The following is a 3,023-nucleotide window of genomic DNA, read 5'->3' as shown; positions in this document are numbered from 1 at the left end:
ATGGTGGAGGCAGTAGAAGAAATAACAAAAAGGAGACTGTGATCAAGGGATAATAGGAAGGATAGGGGAGGACACGAAAGACAAAAGTCGGACATCTGGGGAAGGAGGCAACAGGCAGGGTGTTATCATTGCGGGAAAGTGGGGCATTTTAAACGGAAATGCCCGGAATTAGCACGAGAAATTGAAGCCGTTTCCGGAATGACCTTAGATGAAGATTAGGGGAGTCAGGGTTTCCATCCTCCTGCGACCCACTGGGAACCCTTGATAAATTTAGAGGTGGAACCTGAAGGGGAGGAGGCAGTATTTTTAGTGGACACGGGAGCGGACGATCATCCATAAGGTTTAGACCTATTGGTATTAAACTGACTAACAAGAATCTCAGGGGTTTCTGGCGTATATGGCGAGGAGGCCTTGGTGTCTATTTTTGAACCAACCCTAAATGGAAGAAATGATGAGGAAGTGATAGGACAATTACTATATATTCCTGACATTGGAAGTAATCTATTAGGTAGGGATTTGATTATATTGCTGGGCTTAAACGTTGGGGTGGAGGATAGTGCAGTAACTGTAACGATAGCTAAGACATCCCAAGGAAGATGGGTCTTCCCAGATGGAAGTGAGTTATTAAGTAAACCAGTCATGAGAAACATTCGAACCACCTTGCATCAAGGCAGCCATTGGTGCCCACAAGCTATGTGTGACATAGTGTTAAGGAAGTACGGACGTAAAGGGATATACACATTAGTTAAACAGGTATGCGCAGGATGCCCGACTTGCCAAAAGATTAATAAGAAAGTAACGGGGTAGAGGAGAAGCAAGAGGTGGAATAATACAGGTGGATTACACAGAATTACCCCAAGTCGGGAAACAAACGTACTTATTAGTCCTAATGGATCACCTACTGGGTGGGTGGAGGCATTTCCAATGTCCTCAGCTACCTCGAAGGGAGTAGTGAAAACCCTTTTCGAACAAATAATTCCTCGATATGGAGTGGAGGAATGTATAGATTCAGATGAAGGTAGCCATTTTACCTCTGCGATCCTACAAGGAGTAATGGCGGGATTAGAAATCTCTTAGGAATTCCACACTCCTTGGCACTTGCCTTCCTCTGGACTCATGAAATGAATGAATCAAACCTTAAAGAAGCAATTGTCTAAGCTAGTCCTAGACACTCGTTTACCATGGACAAAATGGTAAAAAATCATGACTGCAGATGCTGGAAACCAGATTCTGGATGAGTGGTGCTGGAAGAGCACAGCAGTTCAGGCAGCATCCAAGGAGCAGCGAAATCGACGTTTCGGGCAAACGCCCTTCATCCTGACGTCGATTTCGCTGCTCCTTGGATGCTGCCTGAACTGCTGTCCTCTTCCAGCACTACGAATCCAGAACCATGGACAAAATGTTTACCTATCGCGTTGCTACGCATTAGGACTGCGCCGAGGCGTGATATAGGCTTCTCTCCTTCTGAGATGATGTTTGGATTACTTTTCTTGGTTTGAAGAGGGGAATTACCAACTGTAGAGTTCAATGGTAAGTTTTTAAAGTACTATATTGTGGCTCTCGGCTCTTCTTCGTCTGTCCTTAGGAAGAAGGGTCTTTTGACCTAGACACATCCACTTGAGTTCGCCGTACATCGAATACAACCGGGTGATTGAGTCCTGATCAAAACCTGGAAAGATACCAAACTGCACAGAAGCTGCGCGGGACCGTTCCTAACCCCCCTGACTTCTGTAACAGCCGTCCGAACTTCTGAAAAAGGGTGGAGTCATCACACTCGTGTTCAGTGCCCGGTGGACGCTCCTTGCCCTTCGACAGAGTGGCAAGCTCATCCTACAGACGACTGTCTGAAAGTCAAGCTGAGCAAAAAGAATGGACTGAGATAACAGACTATTAAGTATTAGTTAAAAAGAACTGTCTCCCAAAACAATTTTAAGTGTTGCATGGAATCACTCCTCCCTGGCATACAAAGGGTTAGGGAATAGACAGATAGGGTTGTGAGCTCAAATGAGTGGTCAGCTTTATATTGTCACGATAATATTGGCGCTAGCTGCCAAAGGGGGTGGGAAAAATCATTTCACCACTTTATGTCAGAATTATGCTAAACCAAAGGGGCATACCGACTGTTGGGTACATGCGGAGATCCCACTCCATGGTGAATCCGGAATTCCTCTCACGGTAGTACCACTTAAAAAAGAAGTGTACGATGCACAACAATGTGACTCGGGCTCAAACAATACAAAATGTAGATCTGACAGGTGTAATTAAAACTTTGCAGGATGGTTCCATCGACCAGCCCCAAAAGCTCTGGGTACTATCGATGGCCTGAGAGTTTCGCCCCCGAAAGGAGCAGTAATAACCACTTGTTTCTGTAATCAGAATGATGTTGCACCCTTCCGATTAGGAAAATCATCTTGTGTCTACACCAGACAAGCCACTGCCACAATCACTCCCCAAGTGTTGAATGGGACATATTGGGTGGGTTGCTTAAAGGCCTACACATTTATCGCCGGCGAGAAGTACGTTTGGAGTGGCGGATGTAACGGGAATGGCTGCTGGGACCATCCAGTTCAGACACTACTTCAAAACCAGAAAGTATGGTGTGGCTGCTGCTACCTTGCCTATATAATTCCCCACTTGAGGCTGTAAAAGAGAGCCCCAAAAATAACTCGGAATAAACAGGGAGGAAGGTGAGTAACCCGGAAAGTGACCGAAAGAGATCGCTTCCTCTCGACCTTGATACGTATGTATGGGACCGCTCGAGCAGGAGTAGAAATACAAAAGTTAGCGGCTTCCTTGGAAGAGTTGGCCAACAATACTGCTGATGCGTTGGCCGAAACCCAATCCCAAGTAACAGCCATATCGACCGAAATGATTACCACTAGGCTAACGACTCTTCAGAACAGGATGGCATTAGATTATATTCTGGCAGAGAAAGGTGGTACCTATGCACGAATTGGGAAAGGTGGTTAGTCAATCTGGCTATCTATGGATTGTTGATATTAGTGGGTCTGGTGGTAGGGTTC

The 3,023-nt window shown here is 45.7% G+C and overlaps 1 protein-coding gene across 1 annotated transcript in view; it reads left to right on the top strand.

Moving 5' to 3' along the window:
• Window positions 1-3,023, top strand: part of LOC122548308 (BCL-6 corepressor-like) — a gene marked incomplete at its 3' end in the record, with an annotated part of 82,376 nt that overhangs the window by 72,581 nt on the left and 6,772 nt on the right. The window contains exon 7 of the mRNA XM_043686834.1: window positions 2,402-2,592. Coding sequence (XP_043542769.1) covers window positions 2,402-2,592 — 191 coding nt within the window. The remainder of the gene's footprint in view (window positions 1-2,401; window positions 2,593-3,023) is intronic.

The sequence above is a fragment of the Chiloscyllium plagiosum genome, unplaced genomic scaffold (assembly GCF_004010195.1).
Source record: "Chiloscyllium plagiosum isolate BGI_BamShark_2017 unplaced genomic scaffold, ASM401019v2 scaf_11386, whole genome shotgun sequence".
Taxonomy (NCBI): Eukaryota; Metazoa; Chordata; class Chondrichthyes; order Orectolobiformes; family Hemiscylliidae; genus Chiloscyllium; species Chiloscyllium plagiosum.
The sequence above is the reverse complement of the archived record's forward strand: the minus strand, read 5'-3'. Positions and strand labels throughout refer to the sequence as shown.